Below are 20,720 nucleotides of genomic sequence, written 5' to 3' on the forward strand. Positions count from 1 at the left end.
AAATATAGAGAATAAAGAAATAAGTTAAATGCCACCATGAGGAAGTAAGCCAGTCTTATCTAGAAAGGGGGGCATTTGAGAGACCGCTGTCCAGTCTTTGAGGAGTTTACCCAAGATGGCGGAGTAGAAGGACATGCGTTCATCTTCTCCTGCAAGAACTCCAAAACTAAAACTTTTGGCTGAACAACCATGGACAGGACAATGTTGGATCCCACCAAAAAAAGATACCTCACATCCAAGGGCAAAGGAGAAGCCCCAGCAAGATGGTAGGAGGGGTGAAATCATGTTTAGAATCAAACCCCATACCCACCAGAGGCACTTGGAGGGCTCAAACAAAACCTCGTGTGCACCAGAACACCCCATGGAGACTGAGCCAGACCTGCCTTTGAGTGTTTTGGGTGTCTCCTGTGTTGGTACAGGTCAGCAGTGGCCTGCCACAGGGACAGGGGCCGTGGGTGCAGCAGACCTGGGTGTGGCATAAGCCCTCTTGGAGGAGGTCGCCATTAACCCCACCATAGAGCCTCCAGAACTTACACAGGACTGGGGAAACAGACTCTTGAAGGGCACAAACAGAACCTTGTGCACACCAGGACCCAGGAGAAAGGAGCAGTGATCCCACAAGAGACTGACCCAGACTTGCCCGTGAGTGTCCAGGAGTCTCTGGCAGAGGTGTGGGTCAGAGGTGGCCTGCTGCAGCATCAGGGGCACTGAATGTGGCAGTGCATACACGGGGCCTTTTGAAGGAGGTCTCCATTATCTTCATTACCTCTACCATAGTTTGGTCTCAGGTCAGGTCCCATTCCCTTCTCCGGTTGACCACGTTTTGTCAGAACCGTCCACAATGACCCATCTGTTTTGGGCATATGGTCCCATTACTTCATGGCAAATAGATGGGGAAACATGGAAACAGTGAGAGACTTTATTTTCTTGGGCTCCAAAATCACTGCAGATGGTGACTGCAGTCATGAAATTAAAAGATGTTTGCTCCTTGGAAGAAAAGCTATGGCCAACCTAGACAGCATTTTAAAAAGCAGAGACATTACTTTGTCAACAAAGGTCCATCTAGTCAAAGCTATGGTTTTTCCAGTAGTCGTGTATGGATGTGAGAGTTGGACTATAAAGAAAGCTGAGCGCCGAAGAATTGATGCTTTTGAACTGTGGTGTTGGAGAAGACTCTTGAGAGTCCCTTGTACTGCAAGAAGATCCAACCAGTCAGTCCTAAAATCCTGAATGTTCTTTGGGACTGATGCTGAAGCTGAAACTCCAATACTCCAATACTTTGGCCACCTGATGCGAAGAGCTGACTCATTGGAAAAGACCCTAACGCTGGGAAAGATTGAAGGCAGGAAGAGAAGGGGATGACAGAGGATGAGATGGTTGGATGGCATCACTGTCTTGATGGACGTGAGTTTGAGTAACCTTTGGGAGTTTTTGATGGACAGGGAAGCCTGGCGTGCTGCAGTCCATGGGGTCCCAAAAAATCCTCAGGACTGAGTGACTGAACTGACCTGAACTGTCCAGTTTTTTCAAGAACTCAGTGTTCTTAAAAAAAAAAAAAAAGTGGGATCTGGGCTAGATAAAAAGTTCTTGAAGGATGTAATGACCAGATGTTAGATGAGGACCGATTTTGGACTTTGGTTTACAAGAACCAGTTAGAAGCAGAGTTCTGGGAATATTGAGGAAACTGAAATATGTCGAGGTATTACATAAGATGAAGATTTATAAGGATATGTACCAAGGTGCTTAATAGTGGTAGGGACAAAGTGTCTTGTATTTCTTCTTTTTGCTAATAAGCATTTCATCTTCCACAAAACATATGTACTTCTTTTTTTTGTATTTTTTTAAATCTTTTATAAGTACTTCTTTGGCAATGAACTATCATCAGATCCTATTCTCCCCTGCTTAAAACCTGCCAATGGTTTCCTCTTGCTCTTAAAAATCCGAACTTCTCACCATGGCCCATAGAGCCTAACAACATTTTGAAATTATCACTGTATTCTCATCTCCTCCTCCCCCACCTCCTGCCATCTATCTTAAAGTATTAACTGCAGCACCTTCCTTCTGTTTCTTAGACATACTAAACCTATACTACCTTCAGGACCTTTGCATCTGTTAGTTCCTCTACCAGAAAGCTCTTCCCACAAATACAGATCTTTGTATATTCATTATTCAAATCATAGGGCAGATGCCAAATCTTCAGAAAAGCTTTCCCTATTGACCTCATCTAAAGTAGAGACACCTCCTCCCCACCCCAATTCACTCTCTGTTTCATCATCCTCCTTTGATTTTCTGCTTTGTAGTGATATGTGATTTAAATTTTTTCATCATTTTAATTCACTTCTATGTTTATCCACTGAAATGTAATCTCTGTGAGAACAGATACCTTGATTGCTTTTCTCACTACTACATCCCTGGTGTTTAAGGCAGTGCTTGGTACATAGTAAGATCTCATCAAATGTTATTTGAATAAATGAATGAATGAGTAAACATGTGAATGAATATCATATTATCCTTGTAAGATAGGTGTTATTAGAATCTACATTTTACAGATAAGAAAACCGAGGCTCAGAGAAGTTAAGTGACTTGTCCAGGGACACACAGACATCAAATCTAAGGTGCCTGCTTTTTCATTGCTGTGTGTGCTATTTTCCACCCCTCTCCCATCCCCTGGTGCTCCCTCCACTGGTGCCCCTTCCCTCTAGGATAATAACCTTTTGACTAGGCAAGATTAAAAATGATTGTTTCATATCAAAGAAAATGAGGTGAGAGTAGACGTGACTGCTTTTAATTCAATTGTTCTTGTTTTTGCCTGTTGTAATTTGATCAGCACACATACACTTGGCTGAGAGCTGGGCTTGGGCAACTATGGCATAAGACCTAGCATGCACAGTTCTGGTGCTCCTCATCTCAGACCTTTCTGTGCCTGTGAATGGGGAAAGGGAGTGTGCAGTGGTGAAAGTCAATTTGCTAGGTGCCAAGCTCTCTAACTACTTCCACAAGAGTAGATATATCAGTCAGTAGTGCCCTGAGCAATAAGTCACAGAAAACCAGCTCTTCAGTTCAATTCATTTCAGTTGCTCAGTTGTGTTTGACTCTGTGTGACCCCATGAATGGCAGCACACCAGGCCTCCTTGTCCATCACCAACTCCCAGAGTTGACACAGACTCATGTCTATTGAGTCAGTGATGCCATCCAACCATTTCATCCTCTGTCGTCCCCTTCTCCTCCTGCCCTCAATCTTTCCCAGCATCAGGGTCTTTTCCAGTGAGTCAGCTCTTTGCATCAGGTGGCCAAAGTATTGGAGTTTCAGCTTCAACATCAGTCCTTCCAATAAACACCCAGGACTGATCTCCTTTAGGATGGACTGGTTGGATCTCTTTGCAGTCCAAGGGATTCTCAGGAGTCTTCTCCAACACCACAGTTCAAAAGCATCAATTCTTTGGCACTCAGCTTTCTTTATAGTCCAACTCTCACATCCATACATGACTACTGGAAAAACTATAGCCTTGACTAGATGGACCTTTGTTGACAAAGTAATGTCTCTGCTTTTTAATATGCTGTCTAGGTTGGTCATAACTTTCCTTCCAAGGAGTAAGTGTCTTTTCATTTCATGGCTGCAGTCACCATTTGCAATGATTTTGGAGCCCCCCAAAATAAAGTCAGTCACTGTTTCCTCTGTTTTCCCATTTTTTGCCATGAAGTGATGGGACCAGATGCCATGATCTTAGTTTTATGAATGTTGAGCTTTAAACCAACTCTTAGTAACTTAAATAATTAAGAATTTATATTTCTCACATAACAAGACTGTCCAAAGGAAAGTGGTTTCTGTATTCCTTCAGTTGATTCCTGGTGTCACTAAGATCCCAAACACTTTCTGCTCCACTGTTCTGAAGATATTTATCTCATGTCCTCATGACAGTCACCACATGGTTGCAAGACATTTCTTGTAGCTCCAGGCATCACACCTAGCAATGAAGGAAGAGGGAGGCAGTAAAGGCACTGGTCCCACCTGCCCACTTTATCAGAAAAGCAAGAGTTCCAAGGAAACCTCCAGAAGTCTTTCCTTTATACCGTCTCAGCAGAACTAGGTCACAAGAACTCTTCTCAGCCTTCCAGCCTCTAGAGTGGGGGTGGCCAAGGAGGAGGGATTCGAATTGGTGGTTAAGTTTGCTGACCAAAGTTTGATTGTTTTTGAATGAGCTGAAGGCTTGCTATTTATTCATTCATTTACTTGCTTCTGTACTTATTTATTTAAATGTCAGATGATGGTGGGGGCTCCCTCTCCCCTGACACTGTGCATTTTCAGTCTTTGGCCTATGAAACAGCATAGCTCTTTCATTCAAATTTGGGACCAAGGTACATTGCCCCCTCCCTCTCTTGCCTTAGTATCATTCTTAGAATTCGAGGTCCCTTCATTTTTTAGAAAACAACCAAACCAAACCAAAATAAATAAATAAATAAATAAAATAAAAACCAAAACAACAAACCACTCTGATTGTGAGAAAACACCAAAAACAGCACACATTATTAACTTCTCCCTCTCTTCTTTGCCAAGGTGTCTTCTTATTCATTTTGGGAATGGGAATCAACATTCACAGTGATTATATATTGCGCCAGCTCAGGAAGCCTGGAGAAATCATCTATAGGATTCCACAAGGTAATCTCTCCCCTGCCCTCCAGATTCTCACTCTTCCTTGAGAGCCTGTCCCAGGAATTTCACTTTGAATAACAAAAGAGAGGGCACAGATGATGCAATCTATCCCAGTAGGTTCCTGACTTCTCCTCCATGTCCCATCCTGCCCCACAATACATTTGCATTCCTGGTCTGAACCTGAAAGAGCAAGAGAAGAGCCCCCAGGAAGGTTCACAATCACGATACCCTCAGTGTGGGGAGTGTGGGTTTTGGGGTCAGGTGGAAGCAGGCTGTCACTCAGGTTTATCGTGTGCTGTATTGGGGTTCTCCAGAGAAGTAGAACCAATTGAATATAGGCTTCCCCAGTGGCCCAATGATAAAGAATCCAGTGCAGGAGACACAGAAGGACAGGGGTTTAATCCCTGAGCCTGGAAGGAGGAGATGGCCACCTTCTTGACGAGGAAATGGCAACCTACTCCAGGATTCCTGCCTGGAAAAATCTCATGGGCAGAGGACGCTGGTGGGCTATAGTCATGGGGTTGCAAAAGAGTTGGACACGGCTGAACACACACACACACACACACACACACACACAACTGATAAATAAAGAGACTTATTATGAGGAATTGGGTCACATGACTGTGGAGGTTGAGAAATCCCAGAATCTGCCGTCTACAAGGTGGAGTCCCCAGAGAAGAGGTGGTGTAATTTCTAGTTCTCAAGGCCTGAGAACTAGGAGAGCTTCCATGTAAGTTCCAGTCTGAGTGTAGGAAACCAATGTTCAGCTCAAAACCAGAGAACGAATTCTCCCTCAGTCGATTTTTGTTCTGTTCAAGCCTCCAGAGGATTGATGCCTCTCAATCTGGGGTTTGGGCGTGGGGTGGGGAGACAATCTGCTTTACTCAGTCTGTTGACTCAAATGTTAATTTGATCCAGACACTGTCACGGACATACCCAGAAATAATGATCAATGAAGTATCTGGGTACCACATGGCCCGGTCAAGTTGACACAAGAAATTAACAATCATCTGTATGTAGAGTGCTGATCCTTCCTAGGTGAGCAAATAAAGCCAAATCATCCATGACCAACACATCTGTCCTCTTCAAGAAGTCTCACTAGACTTAACTAGTGAGTAGTCAGGGGGTAGCATTTGTTTATTTCCTGCCACTTGAGTGTTCTTAAAGATGTAGAGGACCATATTTACTTCATCAAAAAGGATGGGAAGCCTTACAAGTACAAGTACATTTTCAGCGATAAAGGTGCAGAATATTTGAAGTTCTAACTGTTCCCAAGTAACCAGGGTGTGAGGTTGACATACAAGCAGGTGGGAGTGACTTCACCCAAATCATTCTCCAACTTTTTAGGTGAATATTTGTGTGGGTCAGTGGCTCCTACCCTTTTTGATGTAAACACAACCCTTTATTTACATTTAAAAATTACTGAATTACTGTAATTACTAAATTACATAATGTTAGCACATACTAATATCCACTGATTAATCTATGACTAAAAAATAATGACAAAGCTAACTCTGAATTCAGCAATACTTAAATGAATTTGAATGTGGCTAACATCCTTTCAGTATCTACATCCAACAAAAACATACTGTAGGTTGAAGTATACCATTTGCTATATTCATAGACTATTCATAGACTCCTTACAATCAGCTAGTAGTTCCTCCTGAGGCCTGGGGAGTTATAGGCCAGGAACCGCTGATGCAGTATCATCCTTAAGGAAGATAACTTTAAGGGTCTTTTATTTTTTAAGTCTTCACTCAGTAACTAGACAAATAGAGAAGAGCAGAGAAAACTCTTGAAAGCTAGATTGTCAAGGTTGGTTTCCAACTATTGGATTGGCCAAAAAGTTCATTTGAATTTTTCTGTAGCATCTTACAAAAAATCTGAATGAACTTTTTGGCCAACCCAATATTAAGTTATTTTAGATAATGGTTTAAAAACAAAATATTCTTTGTACAAGTATGGAAAGAAAAATTGTTTTGGGTGAAGCTTTCCCAGGTTAGTGTGGGGCAGAAATATTGAACGTAAATATATTTCCTACCATTAGAAACATGTTGATTTATAGATACAGTTTTGAGATCAGAAATAGTGGTTGGATAGAAAAGGAAACCTTTAAAATCAATAGAAACAGACTTCACCAGTCTCCAGGAGGGAAAAATCCTGCAGCTCCCACTCTGAACTTAAACTTGAACGGAGTGTACTGCTTTGCAGAAGTGGGAGGGCAAACACCAAAGCAGAATCGGACTGCTGCTCACATCAATTCAGGTTTTTATTATTTTCACAGTAGTATGTTGTTTCACTTTGATGGTGGATGTGCTGTGGGCTGAGGCACTGTGGGTGCCCAGGGAAGGACTGAGGTCAGAGGTGGCTGGAAATGTTACTTAACGGAATGAAACAAGCACCGACCTCCTGCACCTCATCCTTGTCCTGCCCCAAGCCAGGGGTTCAGCAGTTGCTGGAGATCCGGATGGAGCCAGGCCAGTGATTCGGGCCACTCCTCCTCCTTCCAGAATGTTCTGAGGGCTACAGGACGCCGACACTGTTTTCCCTTCTCCCCAAGAGGATTCCACCAAATGCCCCTGACTCTGAAGGCGGTCTCCAGCCTGGCATTTGACCTAGGTGCCCTTATGTGTTTTGGAACAAAGTAGAGGGGTTCTAACATGGCAATAATGGAGCACAGGTGACTGACTTGTTGATTCTTCCCGCACGCAGGTGGCTTGTTCACGTATGTTTCTGGAGCCAATTTCCTTGGTGAGATCATTGAATGGATCGGCTATGCCGTGGCCTCTTGGTCCCTCCCAGCACTTGCATTTGCATTTTTCTCACTTTGTTTCCTTGGGCTGCGAGCTTTTCATCATCATAGGTAAACTTTTCAATTAAGGTGGCCGCATCCACATAGCTTTCTTCTCCAAACAGGCTTTTCTTAAAACACAGAGTCTTTTAGGTCTTTTAGAAACCTAAAAGATTTATTTTTAACAAGGTAAGGTTGACACAGTAAGCCAGATGGGTCAATTCTGACGTCTCGGATTTTCACTGAAGTTGGAATTTAGCTGGGTGACGGCAGCAGCGACACTTTTTTCCTTCCTATGAATAAAAACAATCCCACATAGACAGGGGCACTGAGGCGACTTGCGAAGCCACATGCTTGTTGAAGAAGGCTTCCCAGAGAGAAGCACTCGGTGTCCACGTGAGGTAGTTGGCCAGGCTCTGTGCCCTCCTATCAGGCGTATCTGGCGATGGCTGCTGTTTGGCTGTGGGCTACAGGTAAGAGTCAGGAGGTACAATGTGTGCTTCACTTCACCTCGGCCACACTCTCCAAGTGTGTTCCATGGTGGGACCCCGGGTCACACTTTCCAGAGCTTCCCAGGCAGTTCTGAGGCACAGTTCAGATGGAGAGTCAGTGGGGAAAAGCACTAGCTCTGAACCTAGTGTGGCTGCTATTTTTAATTCTAGGTTTGGTGCTAACAGTTCAGGTAATCACAGAGTCCTGGAAACTCCAGAATTCTTTACTTGGAATATATATAATACCAGGGTTTATTCTGGTACTCTCCTCCTTCCCCTACCCCCACCTTCTGTAGATCATAACCCAGGTCATTGCTGGCTTCCTGGGAAGATCAGTTCAGTTCAGTTCGGTTGCTCAGTCGTGTCCGACTCTTTGTGACCTCATGAACTGCAGCACACCAGCCTTCCCTATCACCAGCTCCTGGAGCTTGCTCAAACTCACGTCCATAGAGTCGGTGATGCCATCTAACGTCTCATCCTCTGCCATCCCCTTCTCCTGCCTTCAATCTTTCCCAGCATCAGGGTCTTTTCCAATGAGTCAACTCTTCGCATCAGGCCAAAGTATTGAAGTTTCAGCTTCAACATCAGCCCTTCCAATGAATATTCAGGATTTTAGGATTGCCTAGTTGGATCTCCTTGTATTCCAAAGGTCTTCTCCAACACCACAGTTCAAAAGCATCAATTCTTTGGTGCTCAGTTTTCTTTATAGTCCAACTCTCACATCCATACATGACCACTGGAAAAACCATAGCTTTGACTAGACAGACCTTTGTTGACAAAGTAATGTCTCTGCTTTTTAATATGTTGTCTAGGTTGGTCATACCTTTTCTCCCAAGAAGCAAGCATCTTTTAATGTTATGGCTACAGTCGCCATCTGCAGTGATTTTGGAGCCCAAGAAAATAAAGTCTCTCACTGTTTTCCATTGTTTTCCCATCTACTTGCCATGAAGTGATGGGACCGGATGCCATGATCTTAGTTTTCTGAATGTTGAGTTTTAAGCCAACTTTTTCACTGTCCTCTTTCACTTTCATCAAGAGGCTCTTTAGTTCTCTTTCTGCCATAATGGAGGTATCATCTGCGTATCTGAGGTTATTGATATTTCTCCTGGCAGTCTTGATTCCAGCTGTGCCTTGTCCAGCCTGATATTTCACATGGTGTACTCTGCATATCAGTTAAATAAGCAGGGTGACATTATATGTACTTCTTTCCTGATTTGGAACCAGTCTGTTGTTCCATGTCCAGTTCTAACTGTTGCTTCTTGACCTGCATACAGGTTTCTCAGGAGGCAGGTCAGGTGGTCTGGTATTTCCATCTCTTTCAGAATTTTCCACAGTTTGTTGTGATCCAAACAGTCAAAGGCTTTGGCATAGTCAATAAAGCAGAAATAGATGTTTTTCTGGAACTTTCTTGCTTTTTTCATGATCCAACAGATGTTGGCAATTTGATCTCTGCTTCCTCTGCCATTTCTAAAACCAGCTTGAACATCTGGAAGTTCACGTTTCACATACTGTTAAAGTCTGGCTTGGAGAATTTGAGCAGTATTTTGCTAGTGTGTGACATGAGTGCAATTGTGCGGTAGTTTGAACATTCTTTGGCATTGCCTTTCTTTGGGATTGGAATGAAAACTGACCTTTTCCAGTCCTGTGGCCACTGCTGAGTTTTCCAAATTTGCTGGCATATTGAGTGCAGCACTTTCACAGCATCATCTTTCAGGATTTGAAATAGCTCAACTGGAATTCCATCACATTCACTAGCTTTGTTCATAGTGATGCTTCCTAAGGCCCACTTGACTTTGCATTCCAGGATGTCTGACTCTAGGTGAGTGATCACACCATTGTGATTATCTGGGTCATGAAGATCTTTTTTTGTAGAGTTCTTCTGTGTATTCTTGCCACCTCTTCTTAATATCTTCTGCTTCTGTGAGGTCCATACCATTTCTGTCCTTTATTGTGCCCATCTTTGCATGAAATGTTCCCTTGGTATCTCTAATTTTCTTGAAGAGATCTCTGGTCTTTCCCATTCTATTGTTTTCCTCTATTTCTTTGCATTGATCACTGAGAAAGGCTTTCTCCTTGCTATTCTTTGGAAGTCTGCATTCAGATGGGTATATCTTTCCTTTTCTCTTTTGCCTTTAGCTTCTCTTCTTTTCTCAACTGTTTGTAAGGCCTCCTCAGACAACCATTTTGCCTATTTGCACTTCTTTTTCTTGGGGATGGTCTTGATCCCTACCTCTTGTACAATGTCACAAACCTCCATCCATAGTTCTTCAGGCACTCTTTCTATAGGATCTAATCCCTTTAATCTATTTGTCACTTCCACTGTATAATCATAAGGGATTTGATTGAGGTCATACCTGAATGGTCTAGTGGTTTTCCCTACTTTCTTCAATTTAAGTCTGAATTTTTCAGTAAGGGGTTCATGATCTGAGCCACAGTCAACTCCAGGTCTTGTTTTTGCTGACTGTATAGAGCTTCTCCATCTTTGGCTGCAAGGAATACAATCAATCTGATTTTGGCATTGATCATCTGGTGATGTCCACGTGTAGTGTTTTCTCTTGTGGTGTTGGAAGAGGGTGTTTGCTATGAGCAGTGCGTTCACTTGGCAAAACTCTGTTAGCCTTTGCCCTGCTTCATTTTGTAGCTCAAGGCCAAATTTGCCTGTTACTTCAGGTATTTTTTGACTTCCTAGTTTTGCATTCCAGTCCCCTATGATGAAAAGGACATCTTTTTTTGGGGTGTTAGTTCTAGAAGGTCTTGTAAGTCTTCATAGAACCATTCAAGTTCAACTTCTTCAGCATTGCTTGTTGGGGCATAGACTTGGATTACTGTGATATTGGATGGTTTGCCTTGGATATTAACAGAGATCATTCTGTTGTTTTTGAGGTTGTACCCAAGAACAGCATTTCAGGCTCTTTTGTTGTCTATGAGGGCTACTCCGTTTCTTCTAAGGGATTCTTGCTCACAGTAGTAGATGTATGGTCATCTGAACTAAATTCACCCATTCCAGTCCATTTTAGTTCACTGATTCCTAAACTGTCAATGTTCACTCTTGCCATCTCCTGTTTGACCACTTCCAATTTACCTTGATTCATGGACCTAACATTTCAGGTTCCTATGCAATGTTGCTCTTTACAGCATCGGACTTTACTTCCATCACCACTCACATCCACAGCTGGGTGGTGTTTTTACTTTGGCTCTGTCTCTTCATTCTTTCTGTTGCTTATTTCTCCTGGGAAGATAGGCCAGCCATTCTGTGTGATACCTGTGTGTGGGACACTTTCAGGGCTGTGCCACCTGCTGGGGAATTCTGAGAACTGCAGGAGCTAGACCCTTCTCCTGTGGACGGAGGAGCCTGGCAGGCTGTAGTTCATAGGGTCACAAAGAATTGGACACGACTGAAGAGACTTGGCATTCACCTACTATTGTCTAGCTTGAAGCTTTATCAGCTTCCACCTCCCTCCTAATCCCTGCACTCGGAATAGGGTGGGGACAAAAAGTTAAGTATCTCTGAAAGGGAAAGGAATACACACTAAATTGCTATCAGGCCTTAAAGACAAGTTTCAGATCCCTTTTCTGAACTGGGACTAGAGGAAAGAGAAAGCCTGTTGTTCCTGGACACATAGTGGGGCAGGGAGGTGGGGAGGATGCCCAAAGGGAGAATGGGCTTGGAATCAGGACCCCGAAGGAAACCCTTAGGCTCCTGCATAAGCATTTTAGTCCAGCTAACGATCAATTTCATAGCCTTGAAGGCTTAACTAAGAATGGGCTCTTTTCCTTGGAATGGGATTTTTGCAGAGACCTTCTAGAAATGAATGAAACAGCAGCTCTCCTCATGACTCATTCCTACCCTCTCCTGGGCTTGGTAGAGAAGGGCCCCGGTGGGGTCCCCAGCCGGAAGGGGGTCAGTGAAATAATTCTCCCCCATTCAGGTAGGCCTGTTGCCCACCAGAGTCGGAGAAGTGGGGTAAGGACAGGGCAGCAGTCGGTAGAAGACTGGTGAGTGTGGACTGTGCAGGGCCTGCTCAGGGAGGCAGCAGTTCTGCCAGAGGGCTCTATCTAGTGCAACAGCAAAATCCCAACTGAGGCCCCGTCCTGCTGTGCTGACTGCTTCAGAGGGAAGGCTGGAGGGCGTCACTTTTACAAGGCTCACTGGGGTTTGTGAAAGGCAGCTCAGCAGACCCCACATCACTGCATGGAAAACCAGCCACCTCCTGTGACATATTAACACTGTGTGCCCACCCTTTCAAACTATGATACTTGAACAGAGTGTATCCACTTAACGATAACTTAAGATACCAGCTTCACCTAGTTAAGAGAGCAGCCTGGTCACTTAAAGAGAAAGCCATTTTTACAAGACGTATTAGTCTCCCTTGACTGCCCAGAGAGGAACTGAGTGGCTTAAAGAACCGAAGTGTATTTTCTCACAGTTCTGGAGGCAGAAGTCTGAAATCAAGGTGTGGGAGGACTACACTCTCTCTGAAGGCTGAAGGGAAGAATCCTTCCTTGTCTCTTCCTAGCTTCTGGCAGTGGCCGGCATTCCTTGGTGTTCGTGGCTTGTAGCTGCATCCCTGTCATCCCTGCCTCTGTCTTCACAAGGCTTTCCCCCACTGTGTGTCTGTCTATCTCTTCTTTCCCTTCTCATGAGAACACCAGTCAGACTGGATTAAGGGTCCACCCTGCTCCAGTACGACCTTATCTTAATAAATTATATCTGCAATGACCCTATTTTCAAAATAAGGTCACCTTCTCAGGTACTGGAAGTTAGAACCTCAGCCTGTGTTTTAGAGGACACACAATTCAATAGACAATACAAGGTAATTTTTTTTTTTTTCTTTTGGCCTTCCCCCGGGCCTTGTGAAGGGATGTTTTACCTGGGAACCTGACCAGTTCTCTAGAATTAACCTTGACCATGCTCTTTGGGATCTCTGGTTCCTCTATGCCTCAGTTGAATCCACTGAGTACTTCTTTCTGGCCATTATATATTCTTTACTGGGTAAAATATACATAACAAAATTTCCCATTTTAACCATATTAAACATATAACTCAGTGGCATCAGGTATGCTTATCATGTGGTACAGCCACTACTGCTGGTCTCTGGCTATTGTTTTTTCTTTCCCAACATGAGAAGCTTCAACATTTGCAAGAGATAGGATGCTGGAGGGAGGAAGAAGATAAACAGATGGCCACCTGGATAAGTCAGGTCCCGAATAACTGCAGGCTGATTTGTAACAGGGACTTCAAACAGATCAAACCTCAACCACTGACCACTGCTTGATTGTATTTATAATTATTCCTCTTTTGTCTTTTAGATTCTACCTCAAGATGTTTGATGACTACCCCAAGTCTCGGAGAGCCCTCATTCCATTCATCTTTTAAAGAAACCAAAGAACAAGGGAACAAAGCTCCCATGATCCTGTTGAAAACCATCAAGCTGCTGAACCTGTAACTTTTAAAGTCCCACTGTGTATGTGTAATAGTAGTGTCATCCTGGCAGCTGTCCTGAGGAGTCTGCATGGGCCTCCCTAGTGTCTCCTCCCACCCCCCTGGGGGTCTCTGTGCTGCTGTCCTGTTGAAGAATAAGGCCCCACCTTTTAATGCAATGATACCTGCTTCTTAGCTATTCCCCCTATAAAGTGCAAACTTCCCTATGTGTTTTTTCCTTTGAATGATCCAAGTACATGTGGCTTTATACCTACTCTATATCAGTGTTAAGACTTTCTGCAGTTGAGAAAGCTTTGAGTTGAGGGCATTGCTTATAGAATTTATTAAAGGTACACATTTGACTCCTATACAAATTAGCAGCAATTTAAATTCCAAAGCTGCACAGACCCAGAGCAATTCTCCTCCCAAATGAAAACCTACTCACCTCTTCCTTTTCCTTAGTTAATTATGAAAGATGTGACATGATTAAGTAGACTTTGAGCAGAGGAGCCCTCTCTTCATTCTGCTGAAGATGCAACAATACATTGACCCTATTTCAAATTTGTGCATTGTCTTAGTGGTTCTGTGTTCCTGAAGATTTCACAGTCCCCATTAGAGATATCATACACAGGCTAACACAGATGACTGGTGTGGATTTTACCAAAGGTCAGGTTTTAATGACCACAAAGAAGAAGAGATGACTCTGGTTGACCATAGAGGGAGAGAGAAAGTATTTTACATATAGACTGCAAACTCTCATGTTTTTGGAAACTGGTGTGTGTATGTGCTTAGTCGCTCAGTCGTGTCTGTCTCTTTGTGACCCCATGGACTATAGCTCACCAGACTCCTCTGTCCATGGGGTTTCTTCAGGCAAGAATACTGGAGAGGGTTGCCATGCCCTTCTCCAGGAGATCTTCTCAACCCAGGAATTGAACCCAGGTCTGCTCACTGCAGGCGGATTCTTTACCATCTGAGCCACAAGAGAAGCCCTGGAAACTGGTGGAAATAGCCAAATAATGAGAGTGTCAGACAATGGAAAGTACCGAGTTAGACTGTATGCTGTTTCCCTTGACCAGACATGTACAGTGATGGTGAAGCATCTCAGAAGCACCCAGCATCTCTTCCCTTCTGGAGTTTCTGCACCACAGTCCTCAGGATCTGTTCAAGAAAGAATCCCCTAGAGGTGCCTTGAACCTCAGTCCTTAGAAGTCCTGGGAGCCGAGGCTGGAATTCACAACCAGAGGGACACTTCTAGGCAGACAACCTGCTTTGTTTGGCCCCAACAGTGGTTTACACATAGTTTGGTTTTCTTTTTCTTTTACATTAAAAGTTTCCAAAATTTAAAAATTAGGAGATTTCTTCATTTTCCAGTTTCTTTTAGAAGATTGGAGAATCTGGGCCTGTGGAGCCTGCCAAGAACTGGGACTGGTCAGCTGGTAGACATCAGAATTTGCAACCTCAGTGGAGGGGGGGGGGGTCACCCTCAAGTGGATGCTGAAACTTTGGGCTCTCTAAGGAAGGGACTGAACCCTCCTAATCAGAATACATGATGATATTTGTCTCTGCAGGTCTAGGTTTGTGTCCAGCATTGGTAATCTTTAGCAAATCTCTTTGAGAAGTGAGCACCAGTTTCCTGTGTAGTGCTAAGTGCAGAAATTCACTAGCTAAAATACACAGGACACTCAAAAGGTCTGAAGATGTATATGACTGAAAAATACAAATTGTAATCATTTATACACATGTTTTGCTGTTTAAATGACTCTCAAATTATGGATAAGTAATTTTTTTGAATTAAAAGATCCCCAAACTTATAAATATTTTCATAAGGTGTTGAGCTGTGTTTGTTCCCTTTTATTCTGTGGTTTTTTTTTGTTGTTGTTGTTGTTGTTTGTTTTCCCTGAGTGTTGCTTCCTTTCTTCCTTCTCTATTTTGCCAACTTGAAATTCAGGGCCCTGAACTGAAAATAAAAGAGAAATATGACTTATAGAGCTTGTCAACCACAGCTTAGAACTCCAAGCAGGTGCAATAAAGGTGCAGGAGAATGTACTAAGGCTGGAAGCCCCTCCAAGTGCTCAGGAATACACCGGGGAGTGGGGAAATCACGCTCAGTGAAATCAATCTTAAGGTGTAGGTTGGCCTCTGTGAAATGACTTCCAGTTCTCTCTGCAACACTTAAAACTGCCTTTATGAAATCCTTTATCTTGTTACTACATGTAATACCCAGACCAGTCCGTGATTTGTAATAAATGCTCAATAAATGGTAGCTATTATTTGCTCAGTGTGTGCAATCTCAGAACGAAAACTGCTGTTCAGCAATTTCATGTTCTTGCCACTAGAGGGTGCTCTTTAGAATTTTGTTTAGGACAACTGATTTATTATACTTAGGTCTAACTCACATGTTTGAAATTTAAGAAACTCATAATTACAATTTATCATGATCAAGGACTTTCTTAATTTAAATATAGGGTAGAATAAGCTTCATATAATTTTATTTGTTTTTAGATTTTTTTTTTTTTTTGATGTGGACCATTTTTAAAGTCTTTATTGAATTTATTACAATATTGCTTCTAGTTTATGCTCTGATTTTGTTGCTGCTGTTGTTGTTACTGTTTCTCATGCTTTGGGTTTTTTGGCTGCAAGGCATGTCGGCTCTTAGCTCCCTGACCAGGAATTGAACTAGCACTGCCTGCATTGGGAGGTGAAGTCTTAACCACTGGACCCCCAGGGAAGTCCCAACTTCATGTAATTTTAAATATTCTCTTGATAACTGAAGTATTCTCAGGGCTCTAGGGCTACTGTTTTTAACTCAATTTCTCTGTTTAGGTCTAGGATATGCATGCAGAAGGAATACAATAAAAGTCTGAAGGTATGCTCATCCCTAAACATATTTCCCTTTTCTCCTAACACTGAAGTGCAACAAAAATACAGTTATTTTAGGTGGAGTGTTTTTTCTTTTCAAATCGGGGCTAAAATATGACTGGCTTAGTTAACCAGCTACTCTGTCTTGCTCTTGCTGAAACGTTCACGGAGGGAATGTTTTCCTATTGACCTGTAGGAGGTGTTGTAATGTTTTGTTTGCTTTCTGAATTAAAGAGATAAAGCACATTTAGGACATCGGCTAGTTCCACCCCTTTGTGTTATAGATGGAGACACTAAAACCCAGTGATAAATGCCTTCCACGGTGTTGCACAGCTGGTCTTATCTTGTCCCTTTAAGGGTCAGAAGTCTTCTTTTCTTCGTTAAGCACAGCAGGCTTTTATAAGAGAGACCCAGCAGAGCCCTCCTAGATAGGTGTGGACTTGAGGCCTGAACACACTCAGCAATCGCTTATTGATACTTATGATATGAAAGTTGGGAGGGGTGGGGACATAGTGTTGAATTAGACATGATTCTTGCCCTTTACGGGCTGCCATTTAGATTTCTGAAGAGTATTGCAGGAGAAAAATAGCCAGAGCTTAATTGCGGTGCCACAGTTCAGATGCACAGATTATTATGGGCTTTGGAGGGAAACTGTTCCCCTCACTCTGTGGGGGAGGATCCCGCTGATGCCCTTATCTTGAACCTATTTGATAAAATGAAGGTGCAGGAGAGAGGACACGTGTGTTCAGCAAATGTCACAACTCTCCCCACTCCCTAACACTTACCTTCACAAGGAGCAGCATCGGTTCTGCCTTGTTCAGAAGGAGAAAAGACTGCTAATGAGAAGTTTGTGAATAAATAGTGATTTAGGTGGTTTAAACTCTTTCAAAAACCAATTAATATATCTATGATTTTGCTGTCCCGCAGTTTTGCAATAGCCGTCTTGACTTTTCGTGGTAACCTCATGACAACTCGCCAAGAAGCAAGGACAAAAACTCTTGACTTGTGAAGGGGTGGATTTGTGAGGAGTCATTTACTTTCTTGCCCAGCTTTTTGATTATCTACTAGGCTGTGGGCTGAGGTCCAGGCATGGCAAATATGCAGGGTAACAATACATGTAAAGCAAAACCTTCTAGAGAAGGCTGTTGACTGTTTTATAGCATCTGTACTCTCCCATGATAAAACAGGCATGGTGCCAGACAGTCATGTAGGTTCTTGGATGATTTAATAGCCATTGAGTGGATTTAATTTCTAAACAAGAGATTCGCTCTTTTTCTCTATAAGTCCCCTGAGCTGTGTCATTTGTTTCGTGTCCTGTTTCTTCCCACCAACCACACCTTAGGGTCTGGATGAGTGAAATACTCTTTGGGAAAAGGTCAGAGCATGTACTATACCGTGTTAATGCCTTTTGTCCTAACATTCGTGGGTACAGGGCTTGGCTTTGCTCAGTGTGGTCAGAGTCCAGGTGAAGGACTTCCATTATCCTCTCCACCTGGCAGGCTGGCTGGGAGGAGGGGAGAACAGAGAGAGAAAGAGGGGGAAGGTAGGGTTTCCATGGGAGGAGTGGGGTGGAAGTGGGGGCTGGTTGGCCCGGAAGTGAGGCAAATGGCCTTGGGAGCGGGGCCTTCTCCTGACAGAATGGTTTCTTCCTTTCCCTGGTGTCCAGGTCTGTCTCAGCCAGATCCTTGCCTTATCTTCCCAGGGGAAAAAAAACTCCCTCTAAGAGAGAAAGTAAGCCCTTCTCAGAACTCTCTTTTTTTTTTTTAAGAGCTCCTTTTTTTTATAAGGGAAGAAGCTGAGTTTCTTAAAACATAAGCCATATGGCTGTGCCTCGAGATAAATAGTTTAATTGTATTTCTGTCTGCTCACCTCATAAAGATGGTTTTAAGTCCGCGGAGCACTGTCACTTGTCAGAAAGAGGTGAAGGAACTGTTCCGAGAAGCGCGTGGCAGCATCCAAGTTCTGGGAGGCCAGTGTGGGGAGAGGAGCAGAGCCAGAGGGACAAGAGTGGGCAGGTTTTCCTTCTGCACCGGCTCTGTTTTCCTTTACGTCAGAGGCCCCGAGGAAGATGATCCTTTTGCGGTGCATTTTTCAGCACGGACTAGAAAGCAAGTACCATAAGAATGAATTAAATTTTATTAATTCATCATCCATTAATTCATTTTGTTAATTAATTCTTTAATGTAAGATTCTACACTATAGAGGAATAGACATAAATGTAAACTGTGTTAAGTTAAAGATACATATTGTACAAACTCTAGGGCAACAATTTAGCAAAGAGATATAAATAATAAACTAATAGAAAAAATGAAAAGCAGTCACAAAAAAAGTTAATCCTTAATCCCCAAATAATGCAGGAAAAGTAGAAGAAATGAAAACAATGGAAAAAAGCAGAAGGGAAAAATAGCAGATAGTGAGATGGTATTTGCGGGGAACCTGAGAAGGGTTCGGAGGGGCTGTCACATCAACTGAGCCCTCACTATGTCCATTATGAAACTAGAGACGAACTTTAAATATGGGCAAAACTCTCAACATATTTTATTGAAAATTTGAGATAGAAAAATGTAAAAGAAGAAAACAAGTCTTGTAGCCTTCTATACAGTAGTCATTTGGACTCTAGGGGCTCTATCTAGTCCCTATCTGGTCTTCTCAAATGCAATTGAAGTCTACTTTTTCCTGACATAGGATGCATTTCTATTCTGAAATTTGTAGGTGCTAGGAATGCTCTAACTCTCCATCCCCCAACTTGGCAACCAGCAGGATTACCAACAGAGCCTAATGTAGCTGAAACACCACCACATTTTGTCAACTGTTCTAATGCACTCTCCTCCATCCTAAAAGCCATGGAAATACGTTAGGTAAAAGCAGATTTGTTCTGCCCTGTAACAAATCTGCCTTGATAGATTCATTATCTTGCTTTAGCCTGTAAGAACTGTAAGGAAAACCCAGATGCCTGGTGATTGCTGAAGACACATCATAGCAAATTTTTCATGCATTAAGCAAATTTATACTGAGAAAACTGGATATCTACATGTAGAAGAAGGGATCTGAATCCTTACCTTGTACAACAAACAAAAATTAACTCAAAGTGAATCATAAAGCTAAATGTAAGAGATTAAATTATAAAACCCATAGAAGCAAACACAGGAATAAATCTTTATGATGTTGGATTAGGCAGTGATTTCTTAGATATGATACCAAAAGCACAAGGAATAATAGAGAAGATTGGCACCTGAACTTTATCAGAATCAAAATCTTTTGTACCTCAAAGTTCAATTCAGTCGCTCAGTCATGTCTGACTCTTTGAGACCCCATAGACTGCAGCACGCCCGGCCTCCCTGTCCATCACCAACTCCTGGAGCTTACCCAAGCTCATGTCCATGGAGTCAGTGATGCCATCCAACCACCTCATCCTCTGTTGTCTCCTTCTCCCCCTGCCTTCAATCATTCCCAGCATCAGGGTCTTTTCCAATGAGTCAGCTCTTTGCATGAGGTGGCCAAAATATTGGAGTTTCAGCTTCAGCATCAGTCCTTCCAATGACTATTCAGGACTGATTTCCTTTAGGATGGACAGATTGGATCTTCTTGCTGTCTAAGAGACTCTCAAGAGTCTTCTCCAGCACCAAAGTTCAAAAGCATCAATTCTTCAGTGCTCAGCTTTTCTTTCAAAGAACACCACCAAAAAGTAAAAAGGCAACCCACAGACTGGGGACAAATATTTGTCAGTCATGTATCTGAAAAGGGGCTTATATCCAGAATATAAAAACCTCTTACAACTCAATAATAAAAGGGCAGATATCCCAATTAAAAATAGGCAAAGGATTTTAAATGACATTTCTTTAGAAAAGATATACAAATGCCCAGTAAGGACATAATGAGAGGCTCAACATTATTAGTCATTCGAGAAATGCAATCACAATCACAATTAGATGCTGTTTCACACCCACTAGAACGACGCTAATAAAAAAGTAATGACGAGGGTTGATGAGAATGTGAAGAAATCAGAGCCCTTAAATATTTGCTGGTGGGAAGATAAAATGGTGCAGCGTCTTTGAAAACCAGTTTGGTGGTTCCTGAAATGTTCCTGAAAATGTTAAACATGGGTTACCCAATAACTCAGCAATTCTACTCTTAGGTATTTACCTTCTTTTAGTTGGGTGAAAGCAGCAAGTAACCCGCAAAGACAACTGATTAAATATCACTCGGCAGGGATTAGCTTGACTGAACCCTTTTCACAGTGTTGGCCTGTGGCAAGGCGGAGAAACAGCTGTAGAGGAGGAGCCCAAAGAGGAAAGACGGACAGTGCTTGGGGCGCCCTCTGGTGGGGACTGCTTAGAAGTGCAGTAGGTGCTGTGGGCACCTGGGCACTGGGGTGAGAACTAGCGCCACAAATTCTGGCGGAGAGAGGCCAGAAAAGAAGCAACGGGCAAATCTTAAGGGAGAGAGACTTGACTAGCTATAGGAAGACGAAGAACCTGGCTGTGAGTTCCCCATCGCTGGAGTGTT

At 42.9% G+C, this 20,720-nt stretch overlaps 1 protein-coding gene across 1 annotated transcript in view; it reads left to right on the top strand.

Annotated features, from left to right (window-relative positions):
- The window catches only part of SRD5A2 (steroid 5 alpha-reductase 2), a 43,063-nt gene extending 29,543 nt beyond the window's left edge, over positions 1–13,520 (top strand). Inside the window, exons 3-5 of the mRNA XM_065927401.1 lie at positions 4,556–4,657; positions 7,364–7,514; positions 13,244–13,520. Of these exons, the coding sequence (XP_065783473.1) occupies positions 4,556–4,657; positions 7,364–7,514; positions 13,244–13,310 (320 nt within the window). The 3' untranslated portion in view covers positions 13,311–13,520. The remainder of the gene's footprint in view (positions 1–4,555; positions 4,658–7,363; positions 7,515–13,243) is intronic.
- Positions 13,521–20,720: the final 7,200 nt, after the last annotated feature.

This window comes from Muntiacus reevesi, chromosome 3, assembly GCF_963930625.1.
Source record: "Muntiacus reevesi chromosome 3, mMunRee1.1, whole genome shotgun sequence".
NCBI classification, from domain to species: Eukaryota; Metazoa; Chordata; class Mammalia; order Artiodactyla; family Cervidae; genus Muntiacus; species Muntiacus reevesi.